This window comes from Bombus terrestris, chromosome 14 (genome assembly GCF_910591885.1).
Source record: "Bombus terrestris chromosome 14, iyBomTerr1.2, whole genome shotgun sequence".
NCBI lineage: Eukaryota > Metazoa > Arthropoda > Insecta > Hymenoptera > Apidae > Bombus > Bombus terrestris.
This window is the reverse complement of record NC_063282.1, coordinates 5736625-5754715: the sequence shown is the minus strand read 5'-3', so window position 1 is coordinate 5754715 and position 18091 is coordinate 5736625. Positions and strand designations below refer to the sequence as shown.

At 37.3% G+C, this 18091-nt stretch overlaps 1 protein-coding gene across 5 annotated transcripts in view; it reads right to left on the bottom strand.

Annotated features, from left to right (window-relative positions):
* LOC100646318 overlaps positions 1-18091 on the bottom strand; it is a 193163-nt gene that overhangs the window by 148124 nt on the left and 26948 nt on the right. For all 5 annotated transcript variants that reach the window (XM_048411914.1, XM_020866375.2, XM_048411916.1 and 2 more), the window contains one exon: positions 898-1034. In XM_048411914.1, the coding sequence (XP_048267871.1) occupies positions 898-1034 (137 nt within the window). The remainder of the gene's footprint in view (positions 1-897; positions 1035-18091) is intronic.

Here is an 18091-nt window from a genome sequence, read left to right as displayed (position 1 = left end):
ATTCTCCACCACCATTTTGCCACGCCGCCAATGTGATTCAGCTTTTCATGGTAACTTCTTCGGTACGGCCGTACCAGCAGGTAACTCCGGTGTACAACAGCGACGAGACAAAGCGAATTGTCCCATAAATAATTCTCGAGGCAAGAACAGCTTTTCCGGAAACTGGCCAAACTCGAATTGATTTTCGTCCAGAGACGGACTGTTAGAGAAGGAACGTGTAATAAAACGGAACGGGACGTTAGAGGGTTGCGGAGGATCGATTAAACTGGATGTTGCGCTTTGTTTCAGTTTCTTCTTCCGATGGCTCCTCTTTCCTTTTATCGAAATTTCTCCGAAAATTGAGGAGACGACTTTACGTGGTCGATTAAATTAAAAAAACGCGCCGTTTTATTTCCCACGACTTCTCGTTCCTTGCGAAATACCTGGGAAATTTTTGTACGGTAGATTGAATTAAATTTGGCTTTTTAATTTTTCCCTCGTGATTCCTAGTTTTTCTTTTCTTTTTTTTTTTTTTTTTTTAATCAAAATATCTCGTATCTGGAAGAGAATTTCCAATTATCAATATCAAGTTGAATAATTTGCATTTTTACTTCTCCCTTCTTGTTCGTTCTATCAAACAATTTCATAAAATTTTTACAGTCTCGAATTTTATGCAATCGTCTAAATTAATTCGCTTTTTTTACTTTCCTCTTATAATTCATTATCTCGTTCCAACGAAATTTCTTTCAAATTTTCAAGAAGAATACTGCGAGGTTTCTCGCTTTTCCTTTCTCATATTGAAAAATTTAATTCTCCTATCACACGCTATCGTCTTGTTCGCACGTACCCGTTCTCGTATCATAACATTTTGCTAAAACAATTAGAAAACCATAGACGAAATGAAAATAAAGCACTCGCCTTTTCTCCTTTCGCTGTTGCTTCTTCTTCTTGAAGGCTTTCTTCACCCGCAAAAGCAGAAAGGCGGCGCGATCGATGGTCAGGCCCGGTGAAGCCTTGTCGCCGCTCGACATCCTGCGTCCTAGTCCTCCCAACACCTGCCCAGAATGAGAGAATCCTTTTTTTAATAATCATCGTTATCCATCCGTGAGACAATTAGACACAAAAGAAAGAAAGAGGTCGATTTGTCGAGCCTATCATTATTCTGCCAATTTCACGGATTCAATTCCAAGAATTTAAAGCATCGGACCAATCGCTCCTCTTTAAAATTAAGATATCGTGGTAATAGCAGCTACAGTTAACGTTTACGTTATTTCAAGATAAAACTAAGTCTGAGAGGAAATAATATTGCCATTTCCTTCGCTTATATTCTTTTCACTTTTACAAAGTAAACGAACAAATAGGAGAAAATGAAATAGATCCTCCTCGTTACTTTAATCCACGATCGTTCGTATTAACTCGTTCCGTTTGTCTTCTAATCATGATCGCGCCATGGTTCACAGCTCACCCGCTAATCACGCGCCGCTCCGTTTTATCGAAATCACTTTAGAGCACGCTATGGCTCGCGATCATTATGCAAACATTACCCAATCTTCGATGTGAACGCGAAAATGTCCTTCTAAATAATGGTTCTTTCCAAGTTAGTTTCTGACGAATATACTCGTCACGAAGAAATGACAATATTTTCTGTCACGACGAAGCCTGTCAGTGTTAAAATAAAAAAATGAAATGTCATTTCGTCACAACATCATTCTGTGTTATAACAGCTGTGTTTGACGAGTATACTCGTCGTTGTTTATTTTTCGCGACACGGTACCGAAATTCGAAAAATTTCAGTAAGCGCAGTTACGTAATCAATTTGATCTGTGAACGATTTAATTATCAAGAATTTCCTTGAATCACTTCGGATAAACTTTTAATAGAACGCGCCAGGGATTAACGTAGAGAATATACATTCACAAGGAATGTTTAAACTTTGAAACTACCGTGTTCCGTCATTGCCCCGCGATCTTTACGCAAACAAAACCTGAAGGAAATGTTCTCTGTTTAGAAACATTGATGCATAAACAGGGAAACAATTCTCAGGGGGTTCCTTTAATTATTTCGGTGAAACTTTTAATAAAATATAGCCAGAATTATCGTGGAAGATATATCGTAAATTCACGAAGAATTTTCGAACTGCAATGTCTTTCCATTGCATCGCGTTGCGAAAAAAAGAAACAGGAACAAAGTGAATCGAAAAAAGACACAAAGTGGTCGAATTTTAAGAGAGATGACGAAACGTATCTGAATTGAACACACGGTGAAAAGAAGGGTTTTCGAAGTGTTGGGAAAATATTTTTCGAAGTGAGAAAGTAATTACGCGGTTTCCCGACCAAGCCCGGATCAAACTCATTTCCATTTATTCGTTTTCACGTCAACCGCATTACATGTCTCGCCGGCTGGGTACCTGTTGTATTTTAATGAAACGTTCAAATGAATTACACGTATTCCGAGTTTCGTCGTTGTACAAAATTTCATCGCCGTGTTTCTCTTAATTAGCAGGAATACTCCGTCTAGCGAAATATTACGGTGACGCGTACGAAACGTCGCTTTTTCAAACTTTCAAATTAACACGAGGAAACCATACCATAAATTTTGCCCGTTGCTCGATCGTTAGATGCTGCGCCAGTCGCACATCATGAAGAAACGTGGAAATAAAATAGTTAAAATTTTGTGCTTTGTAGTCATGGATTATTTGTGACTCGTAAAGTGACTTTCAACAAAGGTAACGAGAGTATAATTTGAATAATTGAAAGAGCGTGCGTACGCGTTAGGATAATCGATTCGTAGAATGCAAGATCGATAATTTTCTATCGGAGGGCAAGCTAAGAGAAGGAGCAACGACGATGTTCCATGCGATACTTAACTGCAAACAATAAGAGAGATGATATCTCGGACGCAAATAGGAAAAGTAAAGACCATAAACAAACACGAACAAAAATTAACAGAAGCTTCGTACGGAGCAGAAATAAAAAAATTATGGATTACAACACGAAACTCTTACTGTTTCTTCGCTCTTCCAAACACTTGGACAATTTTTTATAACGATCAAATTGGATTAGAACAATAAGATCATAAAAGAAGTATTCAAAGAATTTTTTAGTTAATGACTGAAATTAAAAAATTATTGATAGGAGTACACGGAATTATACGAGAGTTATTTTAACCCTCCACTGATGTTGTTATGTCATAGATGACCATAACGCTTTAGGTCAGGATGTTTAATTAAATTTGTACTCTGTATTTAGCGGTGATGACCACTAATAATCTCTGTCGCGTGATATACGGAATACAAAATTCAATTGAATATTCTACGTAAATATATTAGGTATGATCATTGAGAGTTAATTACGTGTATCACGTATACACGATATTCCAAAGGATCCATACGCGTGTTTAAAGCGTTTTATCGAAATATACGGCATTTTATATGCACCAGTTTAACGCATTATCAGCAGGACAATTGTCGTGACGGATCACCAAAGTGATCCGGTTTCTCCGCATCCTAGTTCGACCAGGTCTTTAAATCCTCCCCTTGCAAACGTCGATTAATCCCTCTATCAACCGTGAACACCGATAACGGTTCGTAAACCAAGCGTAAGCCTTGGCTCGAAGACAATGCTCTCTGTTCAGCTTGTCTACCATAAAAAGAATAGATTTTTCGCCTGAAAAAATCCACTGTTCGTCAGATTGAACGGCGATGGACGCAACTGTATTCGCAAGAAAAATAATCAAAAAGCTTGCATTCGTTAGGAGCGCAACTTTATCCGATGTGAAACGTTATTTTAGATTACGATCACTGGGACTTTAGGATCGAAAGGGAATTTACGCAAATTCAAATTTCTACGAACACGAATAAAACAGCCGGGTCCGCGTAGAGATCCGTATCATTTGCATAATATACGCGTCCTATGTATTTAAACGTTTTTAAAATTCATACATAAAATACATAAAAGTGCAAAGTCTAGCGGCCATTATCCTGTGAAATCGTAAATAACGGAAGTTGGATTCTCAGCTTGGATATCAGGGTTTCAGGTCATCAACGTTTACCAAGAGGCTTTTTACTACCGAAATGTTATTTATGGCTTTACCGAGCACGATATATTTTCGCTGACGGGCCTGTGCAAATGGCCTCTCGCGGGAAACGCTCGTCATTTTATACAATACGAACCGAATATAAAACATTCGACGCGTAGAACAATGTCGATCAGACGCGGCAGCGTTGGCAAAAATGATGCTGATTTATTATTAAAACCGTGGCACGTGTGATTTACGCTACACGGCCGCCGATCAATTTTCGTCCATTCCGCTCGAATATAAACGAGACGCGCGAAATGAACGCCGAGACGCTTTTAGCATATCCTCCACCCTTGACCGTTTCCTCCTCTTTCCCCATTCAGGCTGAAATCGCTTCCGGCCTCTTACAGCTAGAGGAGAAAGTCATCCAGTGCCGAGCAAAGCTAGTTCTCGCTTCTAAGGCTAAATATTAACAGTGTAAATATTCTTACTCGCATAAATAAATAAATAAAGCTGCCGCGTGTGTGATATTTCGCGGACATATTGTTTAGCAAAGCTTTTATTTAATTCCGTGCAATTAAAAGCATTAGTATGTAAAAGATTGTTTTTTACAACTTCTTTCTCAGCTAATTAAGTATAAGATTGGATCTAAATTTTAAGCAAAAACGTTCCAGCGTAATCTTTAAATATCGTTTCACTAACATATCTCCTTTATACGTCTTTTAACGTCCTTTTACAAATGCTTTTACTAACATTCTTTTAACTAATATCACAAGCTACTGCCTAGACAATTAGGCGACAAGTAGCGAATAATTAACACTTAAATTCAATCTTAGAACAATAATTATCCTCCGTTATACAATTATTCTTTTAATTATAAATTCTAAAGTTTGAATTCCGCCGTCTTTGGTCCTGATTATAGCAAAAAGGAGGAAGGCGCTTCTTCGGAACAGATTCGAAAAAGAGAAATAAACCGATCGGATTAATTTACAAGAGATTGGTAGATTTTTTCGCAAGTAGCGGTCATTCGACGTACACTAGTCAAGATCGGAGGTTATTTCGTTGAACGTATTAACGTGGGTGTGACAATCTGGCGATGTAACTAGCGAAGAATCTGCAGCTTCTATGGTAATGGAATTAAAGGGGCACGGTCGACTGCGTTAATTCCAGGAAATAGATGGATCACCAAAGCAATATGCCACGAGGATTTGTTCGCGGCAGGCTTGTTAGTGGATCGATCGGATTATCGATCGACGAGGGTCGTTTAGATCGCGTGGCCGATTCCAAACGATCTTCTCGATGGGAAACCGAAATACCGCGACAAGAGCTGTTATCACCTGTATACACTGCGAAATATTCCAACTATTGACGTTCTCTTACGTTGCGAAATCCTTCGTTAATCGAGTTTGCTTGCTCGATTCCCGAATGTTGTTATGTGAAATGCCAGCAGAAATTATTACCTATTATTAGCTAATATTCTATCCTCCGTTTTTTTTTCTAGTACTTTTTCCTTTGCTGATCTTAACCGGCTTAGCTGTTTCTGCCGAGTATACTCGTCACGAACAGATGACAATATTTTGTGTTTTAACCAATATACTTGACGTGAGTAAAAAGTAGTTACAATTTGCTGTTTAAAGCACAAATTAGTAATTGCAGTAATAAAATTAATTGCTTAACCTACAACTACGGGCATAGCCCGTAGTAGATGATCGGACCAAACATAAATTCTCGAACGTAAATCGTATTATAGGTTAAGGAGTTAAAAAACAGTCGTTTCGTTGCAACTTAATTCTATATTATAACAGCCATACATATGGTACTCTGTGTTTAACGAGTATACTCGTCACCGTTTACCTTCTGCGATACGTTTTAAGTACACACTTTACAAAGAATTCGCAACAGCCAACTGTTTAATAAAGGATTAAGTAAATCGAAATGTTTCTCCTTATCGCGTGATAAAATCTTCTATCGTGCTCATAGTTTGCTATAGTCTAGCTTCGATATTTTCAACCCCTTTTCATACTCGTTCTTATACATGTCTTTTTATACTTCAATTAAACGATATGTAAATCGTTTGATATTTGTTTTTCAACAATCTTCTACGTTAACGTTCAATAATGTATACCGTTACGTATTACTTTGAAAATTACATTAAATTTGATTAAAATACAGACTGGATTATGATCCTTTTAAATCATCCCTGTGTTGAATTCAAGATTTGGTTGAGAAACTAGTTCCGAGGTTCAACGTTCCTTACATTCTTATCTCCGATAAAAATAAAGCGGTGTAAAGGCGAAGTGTTAGATTCTCACGCTAATGGAACTATTCTCGTTTGGAGGCTGCAAGATAGAGATAGAGGCATTTGGAGATCTACTTCGGGATTTGAACCCGGATATTCTTCCCAACGATGCCATTCGCCTTTCCTATCGAGATCTCATTCGAGCTATGCGTTCACCGTTCCCCGTACATTTTCGTCTTGTGTCAATCCACTGTTTCCATGTGTGTATGTGTGGAAACTTCCATCCAGATCTCGTGTAAAATCTTTTACCACCAAAAGCCTGGTTCATGGATCAAACTAGGTCGGCTGAAAATTCCCCAGAATCATCCCACGATTCTACAAACTTTTCTCACTTTCTCTTCTTTCCACCATTTTTGCCACTTATTATTCATTTCAGATATTTTATTTCTACTTAATCATCTCTTCATTTCAACTGACTTTTCCTTTTCTTACTTCTGACGTCTTCTATTTATTCTTCATTTTCATACGAGTAAATAAATAAATATCAATAAAAATAAATACGAGCTTCAGCCTTCGATATTTCATCTATATTTTATAACATCAAATTCTCCAAAGTTATCCTTCGATTGCAAAAGTTCTCCTTGTTTGTATCCTTTTCTTTCTTTCATTCATCCATCACGCGCGCGTCAACCTTTAATTCTTCATGGTTTATCACATGCAAATCTGAAAACTTACTCCCCGAGTTTACTTCCCGTTTTCTTCGTTCCTTTCATTTATCTGTGCTTCGATCGTCAACCCTTAAATTTGCATGTTCTACAACGCGTACTTTCCATGAATCATCCGCCAATTCCATAAGCATCCTCCATATCTTCTCCCCTTCTATCGTTCCGCCTATTTATTCTTTAGTGCCAGTCTCCAATTTCTCATACCTTATTATCTACATGCAACTCTAAATAACGACTTCCTCATTCCACAACTTTCTCCGTTTCTTCTCCCCTCTCTTTCGTTTATCTTTGATTCGATCGTCGATCTTCGACTTTGCATGTTTCACGACACGTACTTTCCATAGTTCGCCCCTGAAATTCGAAATCCTCCCCCATATCTTCTTTCTTTCTATCGTACTGTCCACTTATTCTCTGGCGACTACCTCCAACTTTTCATACTTTATCACATACAACTCTAAGAAATTACTTCCTGATTCCATAACTTTCCTCCTTTTGTTTCTCTTTCTTTCATTTCGATTCGATCGTCGATCTTCAATCTTGCACGTTGCACAACACATAATTTCCACGAATCGTCCCTCAATTTCCTACGTCCATATCTTCTTCCTTTCTATCGTTCTGCCCATTTATTCTTTAACGTCGATCTTCAATTTCTCCCTGTTTATTATCTACACGCAACTCCAAGGACTCGCTTCCTGACTCCCAAACTTCCTCATTTTGTCTTCCAATCTCTCATTTGTAATTAATTTGATCGTCGGTCATTTCAATTTTGCATGTTCCGCAACATGTAATTTCCACGAATTGTTTCTCGAATGCATTTCTTTCCTCCTTCTCTGTCTCTTATCTGTCCCATTTATTTTTGGGTGGAACGTCAACCTTCGATTTCCCATTTTCTATAATCGGCCCCATTTTCTAATTAATTAATAAACGAGAAAGAAAAAGCCGATTGTAAACAACGATGATCATTGATCGTCCGAAGGCTGATAGAGCAATGAAAAATTCATTTTCTTAGAGTGGAATTAGCAGTCGCGTTACTTCTGCCCGCCATCCAGTGCATTATGCATCCGACTATACGACACGCAACTGACCAGCCGGTCAGACAGCTTGTTTTATTCCTGAAAAATCCTATTTGCAAACACGACGAGGCTGACGTGCCTGGTTTTCTTAAAGGGGCAACGTATGGACAGAAAACGCCACATCGAATATAACAATCGTTTTATTCCAAGATCTTATAAAATTCGTGAAACAATTTAATCACAGAATTACGATAATACTGACTTTCTGACTAAAATAAGATTAATACACACTGACGAAGTTACAGAGTAATTTTACGATTTGAAAGACAATTACGATAAAATTGACTTTCACAGATTAATCGGCAATGGCAAAGTCGTCGTTGATTAATTCTTTGTTTATTTTCCATATCTTTCTCGCAATTCTTTCGTTTTCAAAAAATCTGCAAAATCTCTCCGATACTTTCTGAAGCCTCTATTACACGTTGTACAAGCAACATTTTTTTTACAGAGTTTTCAGGACAAATGGAAATTCGCTTCGTAGATTTCACGAGTGAAATTTCATCACTCGCCGCGAAAACGACTCAGGTTGCGGATGTGTTGAGTCACGCAACTCTCACATTCCGCACACAGAAGCTTCCAAAAACGATGTACAATGCTAAACAGTTAAAAATCCCTGGTGAAATTTTCGGTACCTGATTACAACCTTTGAGAGACTTCTCCTCCACTTGATTTCCATTAGTTTCTACTCACAAAGGATGCACAATGTGCAGCAAAGTTCTGTGTTAGTTCAACAGTATCGTATGGGTTGCAACAGTAAATTGAACGACACAGCCGAGAGAAGTAAGTTAGCGTGGCGCAACTAACACGTACGGTTAAACGTGTACTACATTACGAAGACGAAGAAGGTACGCTTCAGAGATCAATAAGATCGACGAAAAAGAAAGAAATGTTAATTACCATCGTTCCGTATCATCATTGTTCTATTTAACATTATCCATTCTCCTGCGCGAACATTTCCAGAGGAAACTTTATTCGTTGTTGATGAATTTCCAGGAACGTGAATATCGAAACCATGTAAAATAATATTTGCATCGGAACACGCAATATTCCTTTTACAGTTCATATTTTTTTGGTACGTAGGAAGGTAAGGAATTTTAATCACCATCGTTCTGATCCAAACTTTCTTTTCCTTTTTCCTTCCATTTGACAACATATATCGCTCGCAAATATTGGAAAATTACAAAAAGATCTAACCCAAAACGTCAAATTTCCAGGAAGATGAAAATTAATAACCGGAAAAGAAAGGAGGCAGAGTAATTTCTGTATCGAAACACACACACACACACACGTATTGCTCTGAACGTGCGGGATATTTTCCATCGACAAATATAACTGGTTTATTCAAGCAGAGTAAACGAACGAATCTTTTTTCCAAAAACTAATTCCCGATAGAAAAAAAAGACTTTCTTTCGCTTGGTAAAATCAGCGCTCGTTCGAATCATCGATCTTTAGATCGCCACCGATTCGTCCGGTATATTTAATTATCGTTTCGTTTGCCTTGAAGAGAACTGGCGATTTTATTTACGCTGTACGCTACACTGGAACAGAAACGTGTGAACAAAATCCACGCATTTTTGAAAGAATCGTAATCGAGGCTGTCGAACTTGACCAAACATCAGCCAAAATGCTGACGAAAATCTAAATACCTTGATCAAATTAAACAACGCCCACACTGAAAATTTTCGTCCCGTGCGTGCAACGTTTATGCGAAAAATCTGGAACGTTGTTCGAAACGCTGGCATATTAAAGAAGTTGAGAGAAATTTGTTCGCAGCTGCACGTATCGCGGTAGAAAGTTTCGATTACGACGAATGTCGTTCGAGAGCTCAGTTATAGAATTCAAGTTTTTACTAGTGTTCTTTGTTGAAAAAGTCCCGTAACCCTGATCTGTTCGACGAAAGGTGAGATTACCCTTCATAAGACGAATCCTTGAAAGAAACTGGAAGACCCGTAGAACCGTGGATATCTCTGAACCGCTTTAAGCCCGAACACTCGAATAATTGGTATTTACATAGTTCAAAGAAACGGAGATCGATCTTGAAGAAGTTTCGCAATATTCTTTTATTCTTCTAGGTCGAACGGCAGCCTTGACCAATTACGAATATTAGAGATTACGAAGAATGTTCAAAGGATATGCAAATATTACAGTGTACGACGAAAGAAATATCGTGCAAATCGTATAAAGCAGGAAATGAGCAATATTTTACGCAATCGTCGACATTATGAGAGAGATGTACAGTATTAAATATTAGTTAAAGTGGAAGCCGATGACGTTGGAAACGAAGAGTTACGGACGTCCGTAACAACGGGACAACTTGGACTTGTCTCCTTTATTAATTAGTATCCGACGAATAGTACAAGTTGCAGCGTAACGAAGCTCTCGCTTTGTGCAAGCTGTTCCAGCAGATAGCCTTCGTGTAAATTGTAACTAATTCCAACTATTGCTAGAAACGAAACTTCCCACCCATGTGAAAAGAAACGTAAAAGGTAGGAGGAGTGATTGACCTCGATCAGGCCAGCTCGTTCCAGTTATTATCGAGCTTCGATCAAACTGCTACAAATTGCTGCGAACTTTCGAATACGAAATCAAAGGAAACGTGGCTTTACTGAAACGCGCGTTCGCCTTTAGTGTGCGTTAAATTGCTCGAAATTGAATTCCATGTGCGAATTAAATTGATAATTGGTGTTTTTCATTTTTTCTTTTACGGAAATGATTTTTATGAATTTTTCATCAAACTTGCAGGTTCAAATATGCGCGGAATGCACATAACACGCGAAAGTATATATGGAACATAGAAAATGTAATATTTGTTATGATTAGGCTGCGGATTTTTATCAATATCCGTAATCAAATAGCGATTTGTTTCGTTTATTAGATATCATAACAAGCACTCTACTCTGCATATGTTACATAGTTTCGCAAATCGCGTGCATCCTATGCGTCCTCGCGACTCTAAACTTCCTATGGAAGTAAAAATCTTATTAGGTTTGCTTGTTGTATTTAATACGTAAAATCAATTTCTCTTTAGATTCTACTTTTTTTATTATTGTATTCATAATGATATAAATTTTCATAGATATCTGCACTCTATTTACGAGACTATATTTCATTCTGTGTTACGTGCGATGTATCGTAATGCTGTAAAACTATATTTTGGATGTGTTATTGTGCAACGTATCGCAATACAATGAAATTACATATTGGACGTGTTATGTGCAATGTATCGTAATGCAATGAAATTACATTTTTCACGTGTTACGTGCGCTAGAGCGTGCAGTCTCTTTTTGGTTTTAGGAAACGTTATTTCTATCGGTTGCATCAAGAAGGCGAAGTAAAAAGCTATCGCTTCTCGAAATTGCTTAGCTTTCGAGGAAACATGACCCGGATAATCCGCACTTCGGCTGCAGATGAACGTAATAACGTGTATGTTATAGCTTATGTGGCGATGGAATAAGGCGCAATTGAGATTTATGGCAGCGAGCGGAATCATGATAATAATTTATATGACATTAATTACCGTGCAAGTAGATCATCGAACAGTTTCTGCAAGTGAAATTCTTGGAAACGATAACGTTCAAGCCATTGACGAGTGAAGTATGACATTTCTATCGAAAGAAATCAAACCAAAAAATGCGAAGGAAAACAAATATATACAATGGAAAGGAAGAAACAAAGTTTTATCTGTACGTGTGAACAAAAATCACTCAAATATACAGAAACGTAGTATAGCAAATTCATCAAATTTCTATGAAAACTTATAAACTGATCGGTTTATCCACTCGAGTAATTCTGATGTTAACACAGTTGTTGTAACATTTTCAGTTAGATTTTTCTTTTACTCAAACAGAAATCTGCGATATTTATAACAAGTGATCGAGTGTCGTGTATTAGAAATGCGTGAAAAGACCAAGATACTTAAAACTATAGAATATGAAAGAAACATAGAAGAGCTCACAAGATCTTGGCAAAGATCTGATCAAACATATCCCAGAAATATTTACTCGATTTATGCGAAGTAAGAACGAGTAAAACTGAACGTCGTACGAAACTGTGAATCACTCTTGTTTACTGAGTTTCTCTCCGTTATTAATTTTTGCTATCTTTCCTATTTTTCTATCGTATTATCGTATTTTAATATGACTAGATATGACGTTTAATAAATTTCCTGCAAGTGTCGTAAAAAGTTTAGCATATTTTTCAAAGCTGTGGCGACATACCGACAGAAAGTAAAATTACAACTTTATTCGCTAAGAGATTAAACGGATAACGCTTTCCACGGTTGATGAACAGGATTAACTCAAACTTCTCGACTTTTCGCTTACGTCGCTTTAATACTCGGTTAATTCTTGCTTCGAGCCTCGTCCTGGAATTCTTTGCAGTTCAGTCGAGAGGAAAGTCGATCGAGGCATCGAAGATGAATTTTATCGAGCTGCCGATCGATAAAAGAACAGTGATTAATGTGACCCAATACCGTGCATCGCGTCCACATAACTCGACTGGTGCGCAAGAATTCTAAAATTAGCGATGAACCGTCTTTGTCCTTCGTTAATTTTATTGGATCGAACGATCCTCCTTTTTTCGGGGCAGAAATTATTTTCTCTCTCGAAATCCATGGCAATGATAAATACCGACGAAAATAAAGCTCGAAACAACACGACATAGCCGCGCGAGATTAAAATGGAAAAACGCTTCCGGCAGTAGATTCAAAGTATTTGCAATCCGCTGTTTGCTCTTTAAAACGCGAAAAAGTCTGTCGACGCTGGAAACAGATCGGCCACTGCATACGAATTTGTGGAATCGCGAGCCTCGTTCATTTACCTCGCGCAATATACTTTGATTCTCGCCGGTTATATGAACATCTACATATACCAACGTATAACTCTTCAACTTCATCGAATATCCGTCCTAAACTAACATTCCAACTTTGATCCCTTAAATCTTTATTCATGCAGCTCCGTGTCTCGTTTTATCGCAACTTGAGCACCTAACAACCATCTTCTCTTTATCCGCTAAACGACTTGCTTCTACTTTTTTGCTCCAATTACGCTCGGCTGCTTTAAAATATTAATAATTACAAATTTATACAGAGAGAGAGAGAGAGAGAGAGGGAGGGGAGGAAATATTTTGAAATATATGTTCTTTAATTTAGAAACCGCTGCAATGAGCAATGAATTAATAACGAGCAAGAATTCCACGATAAAGGCGCGCAATATTTAATGAATCAAATGCAAGCAAACGGTATGTTTCGTATATCTTGCTCAACAACTTTATCAGTTCGTTATCTTTAATTTGCCCGAGAATGATTAAATTTCCTCTGTATTTTTGCCATGTCTGTCTGCAATATTTTTTCTCCGTGGGATTAATCGAGTTAAGCCGCGCCTGAAATTTAGTTTACGAGGCACGATCATCTGCTGGATAATACGTACCCTCTTTTGAAACAGTCGCGGTGAATTTCCAAGAAAATTATCAGTTTCGAACGGCGAGAGGATACGCTATTAGATCCATTTCCCTGTAAAATACCAAACGATAACGACGCCTTGTGTCGCGTAACTGTAATTAACTCGCGTGCGTGGTCCAATTTTGCATGTCGATGAGCCCAAACTCCGGCAGGAAATTTATATACATCAGGATTTTGCTTGTGCACCAGCCTCGATACGATAAATTGATTGATTCATTGAGGAAAACAAGCCGCTGGATTGCCAAAGAAGGGCAAGAAATTAATTGAAATCGAGTTGACAGAATGAGCGTCCTATTAAATATAGAAGAGTGTACAGAGGTGGAAATATTCGGAGAACTAATATTTCATCGCAGTGTACAAATAATACCGCGTTTCTTACTTAATTTCTGACTGTTAAAGCCTTTGAAATTCCCTCTTTCACTTTGCGAGCAGAGAGCGTGAGAGAGATAGAGAGAGAGAAAGAGGGAAAGAGAGCTGGTCGTTTCACCACAAGCCCTCAAGGAGAACTTCTTTTTAAGCTCTTATTAATCCACCGTTTTCGAAGTAATACCACCGTGAAAGGTTTCCAACGCAGTTCCGCTTCTCGCGTTAAAGTTTTACGCTCGCACTTTCCTCCTCGCTCGAAAGCGTATTAACAAGCGCAATTTTTCACGGCGTGTCTCGCGTAGGACGTAAGAGACATAGGAGTGGATTCTCCTCAATAACGGTCAACGGGAGTAAATACGAAAATCAAGGACAAGATATTCTAAGTATGTTTGCAAAAGTTGAGTAAGCGTAGGTGTTTGAATGTCGTAAGGTAAAAGGATAATAATAAATTATAAAAGATCACGATTCTGGAAAACGTGGATCCTCGTGTTTGACATATAGAAAGGCTGGAGAAAGTATCCGTACACCATTCGCATTTATTATTGCATTTGCCTACTGGTTAATTAGATTCGACCATAACAAACTTCGTATCATTTAATGAAACGACTAGAGTGCTGATTTTTACGTATTTGTAGGAAGTTCGAAAGTAGAACATCGCACAGACTGCTCGTGATATGAGAAAAAATATATGAAATGTCCACAGCGTGCAATGCTTTTTTTTCTATAATATCTTGCAGGTAGAACAGAATTTTCTACAGAAATTTCCAACTTTTTCAAAGATATGAATACGCACGAATAATCCGCGGTCGAAAAAGTACGATTACGAAAATTTCACGCTACGAAAATGAAAGGTACAGCGTGACGAAAGCTAACGAACCTAAGAGCGTGTGAAAATACGCTTTCTAGCCGATGTAACAGTTCGAGGAATTAAAATGGATTAAAATGGAGAATATGGAATATATATCTCGATATATGGCGAATTCCGAGGCCTGGTTCTCGGAACCAACGAAATACCTAATTTAGCTATCGCGGTAATTTTCCTTGAAAAAGAGCTGAACCAATGGGCAAAGTTTCTGTTGCAAACTGTTTCGTGGAAAGATCTCGTGCCGAACGAAATTCTGGCGAAGTTTTAGGCTTAGCAGGAAAGTTGTTGAATTATCGTTCGAAACGATCGGCTGTAACATAAGCAAATGTTCGGTTCGCTAATTAGCGTGGCCGAGATAAACCATGACCTTTCCTATTGTGTACCGAGAGAATAGGCGTGGTGTCTATCGATCCTTTGATCGCAGCAAACTTTACGATGTTCATGCAACCATTGCATTCAGCTGGCATCACTTTTCAATAATGGATGCACTTTGCTGCACCAGTTCTCGGTCGAAAAACGTTTATATCAATTGGGTGCAATTTAATTGTTGCCTGTCGAGGGAGGCGAAGACGACAAAAATTATTTGCCACCGTTCTTGAAAGAGCAATCTTTCTTATCTTTTCTATTTTTCTCCGCGAAGCCTCCTCTTACAACTGGATGAAAAGTTTCTAACTTTTCTTGTTACCAATGTTTCTTCGTTTTTATTTTTATAAACGATGAAATTTCCGATGAAATACGATAAATTTATCTTTGCTGATTTTATAGCTTTGATGCTACGTGGTGTGATTAAAACGAATTTATGTGACACAGTTGAAAGATGTATAGACGATAAATGCAACAAAGTTCCGTAAGATACAGAGGCCGTAAGAAATTTTATGACTAGATCGCCAACGTTTACGTAAACTCATACTTTCGTTAATGTAAGCAAAGAAAAATGGATTGTTTCATCTTCCAAATATTGCGATGAATAGTTTTGCGTATCGCGTACTCGTATTCGTGACCACCAGAATGTTGGAAATCTCCAACAGAACGTGTACCTAATTCCAAGATTCAACAAAAGGAAAGTACATATCTGGGTATTTTCTATAATTCAGCTAATATAATTAGCGGAATTTTACACAAGTCTACTAGAAATTCTTTTGTATAACACCGACATATTTGTAATAGAATAAAGGAAGTTCCGTAAATAGATTCTACAAATTGCAAGTTCACTGATTATCCTGTTCCTAAATGAAGAACGTATACAATGGATGTCCATAATCTGTAATTTGTAACTTGCTAGTTCACAGACATTATTAGTTCGTGGATTATTGCGTAGGAATAAATTTGGTTGATTATGGCTGTATTAAATTTGAACGTGACTCTTTTATGAAATGTGGAAGCTGAATAAGTAATCAAAGATCGTGGATAGCAATAAATTGAATAGCAATAAAAATAAAAAGAAGAGACTTGAATTCTAAAGAAACCTACCATCGCCGAATCTCATTATTTTTTCACGAAAACCCGAACAAACAGATCGTTAAAAAGTCAATCCCACAGGTAAATTCGATCGCTTGCAAAGAAAAGAAGGAGTTTACTTTCGCCGGGAGGAACCAGCTGACGTTCAACGTTGCTGTTTCAATACGAGAACAGGAAGATCTGTTGACTCCGGCATTTTCGTAGCCACTTTGAAGCGCAGAGTGCTTTCAGATACAACATATTCGTTACGGAGTCGTGGAAACGCGTCGAGCTCGTGCAACTTCCCTGCGGAAACAGTTTCTCTGTCATTGTGTCAAGGAGTCAGAGGAAAAAGGTATTAGCTTCTCGGTGCTTAGCATTTCGAGGAAAACACGACCTGAACAATTTCTACTTGAAACGTGGGTGAACGTAATAACACGTGTTTCGGCGCTTACGACGAAATAAAGAGCAATTGCAATTTGTGATAGGAAGATCAATTATGATAACAGCAGGTTATAAGAAGCGAGTTCGTGTAGAATTATTCATCGAACGCTTGGTTAAAGCACGAGTTTTAGAAATGTTAATGGTCATCGTGTAGAGACAGGAAATTTTGCGATATTTGCAATATGTTTACAGCGAACTAAAGAGCAATTACGATTTTTGACAGGAACATTTATTGTAATAGTAACACTCCTGTAATACTAAAAGAGAAAACTGTAATGAGTTCAGCCAGAAATTAATGAACTAATAGTTGATGAAAAAATAAAAGTTTTGAAAGTTTCAAAACGTTAATAATCCTCGTAGAGGGCCATGAAATTTTCGAATTTTTTCCATTTGGAATATTTTCCATTTGTAATATAATCCCCTTGGAACATTTGAAATATTTGAATGTAGAACATTTGGAACATCAGAAACTAAGTGTCGAGTGTTAGAGATGCGGGGAGTCACGTATGATCATCTAGAATTTTGAACATGATCAAATATTTTCAGAGGATGTGTGTTTGTATAACTTGTTCCATACGAGGAAAAAATTCAGTGAAATAGAAGAGGGAAAATGCGTGGATGTTATTACATAGAAGATACGTGTGTTGGGTATTGTATGAAACAGAGAATTTTATGTTTTGAGAATTGAATTATTTTCTATAGAAATTTATCAACATTATTCACGAGTAAAGCATCGTATAATCTAATCTTTTCGCCAAAACTAGAGAAATGTAATTATCAGTTACTAATTTACATGTTGATTGGCGCAGCATCAGAATACTGTCGCTCATTCCAACATGATGCATTGTATTATTAACATACTTGTCTTTAAAAATAAAATTGTTCATGTACAGCATTGACGGTGTTGAAAATTTCATGTATATTAAAACGCTCGCATTATAATATATTAAATATGTATATTGAAAGGTACATTAAAATTATGATAGATTAAAACCAAACTATGTTTTGTAAATTAATTATAAAGCGTCGTATGCATGTGACACTGATAACAGAAGGTGTAATTAATATCATTAATAATTCTGGCATTACGTAAACATACTTGCATATGCATGTGACCTACAACAGTCAATATAGCGATAACATAAAAATTTCTACAAATGTTCTGTTTATTTTTCCTTTTTCCTCGCTCGCTTATTGAAAATGTTGAAACTCTCAGGAATTCTAATTAAATTTATTAACAATTTCGATATCACAGAGGGAACCAGTGATTTATGTCAACGTACGTATTGACAATATACAATTTTCTACGCTTATCCTTAAAAGTTGTCCTAAAAACTTGTGAAAATTTTACGAATAATATGAATCAATATTTTAATAATACAATTAATTTTCCACATTTGTCCTGTTCGTTTCTTTATTTCTTGCCCCTGGATACTTATCGAATAATATTGATCAATATTTCAACAATATGGTTAATACTTTTAATAA